This window comes from Calidris pugnax, unplaced genomic scaffold (genome assembly GCF_001431845.1).
Source record: "Calidris pugnax isolate Ruff unplaced genomic scaffold, ASM143184v1 scaffold324, whole genome shotgun sequence".
Taxonomy (NCBI): Eukaryota; Metazoa; Chordata; class Aves; order Charadriiformes; family Scolopacidae; genus Calidris; species Calidris pugnax.
In genome coordinates this window covers 50881-51528 of record NW_015091153.1, presented here as the reverse complement: position 1 = coordinate 51528, position 648 = coordinate 50881, and the positions used below count along the sequence as shown (strand labels likewise).

The window sequence follows — 648 nt, the reverse complement described above, 5'->3', positions numbered from 1 at the left end:
CCCCCCTCAAACTGGGGACCCCCTTTAAACAAGGAGCCTCCCCCAAACCAGGGATCCCCTCTAACAAGAGACCTCCCTCAAACTGGGGACCCCCCTCACACGAAGGGTCCCCTTCAAACTGGGGGGCCCCCTAAAGGGGTTCTCCCTCAAACCAGGGGATCCCCTTTCAAAATGGGAGCCCGTCTCAAATGGGAGATCCCTCTCAAAATAGGGGATCCTCCTCAAATGAGGGACTTCCCACTCAAACGAGGGACCCCTCTTAAATGAGGGATCTCCCCCAAATGAGGGACCCCCCCTCAAACGAGCCCTAACGAGGCAGGTCTGTGGGGACGGGCAACCATGAGACAAGAGGGTGGGAGCAGCAGGAATCGAGGGGATACCCCCAGCTCAGGAAAAACTCTGGGTAGGTCTGGATGGGGGACAATCCAGGATTTATTCAACTCCCCAGAACACATCCTTTGGGGGGAAAACCGGCCAGAAAAGGTGCCAGGACGCACCAAGGACCCGGAGAGACCAAATCTCCGGGTGCCCAAACCCACCTGACTCTTCTTGCTCAGCAAGGACCAGCCGTTAGTGTCAAACTCTTTCCTCTTCTTGTCCAGACTTTCCTGTTTTAAGTATTGCCTGGGAGGAATAAAACAAAGAGAG

The 648-nt window shown here is 55.4% G+C and overlaps 1 protein-coding gene across 1 annotated transcript in view; it reads right to left on the bottom strand.

Moving 5' to 3' along the window:
• Positions 1–648, bottom strand: part of SENP1 (SUMO1/sentrin specific peptidase 1) — a gene marked incomplete at its 5' end in the record, with an annotated part of 23612 nt that overhangs the window by 3292 nt on the left and 19672 nt on the right. Inside the window, one exon of the mRNA XM_014959288.1 lies at positions 540–624. Coding sequence (XP_014814774.1) covers positions 540–624 — 85 coding nt within the window. The remainder of the gene's footprint in view (positions 1–539; positions 625–648) is intronic.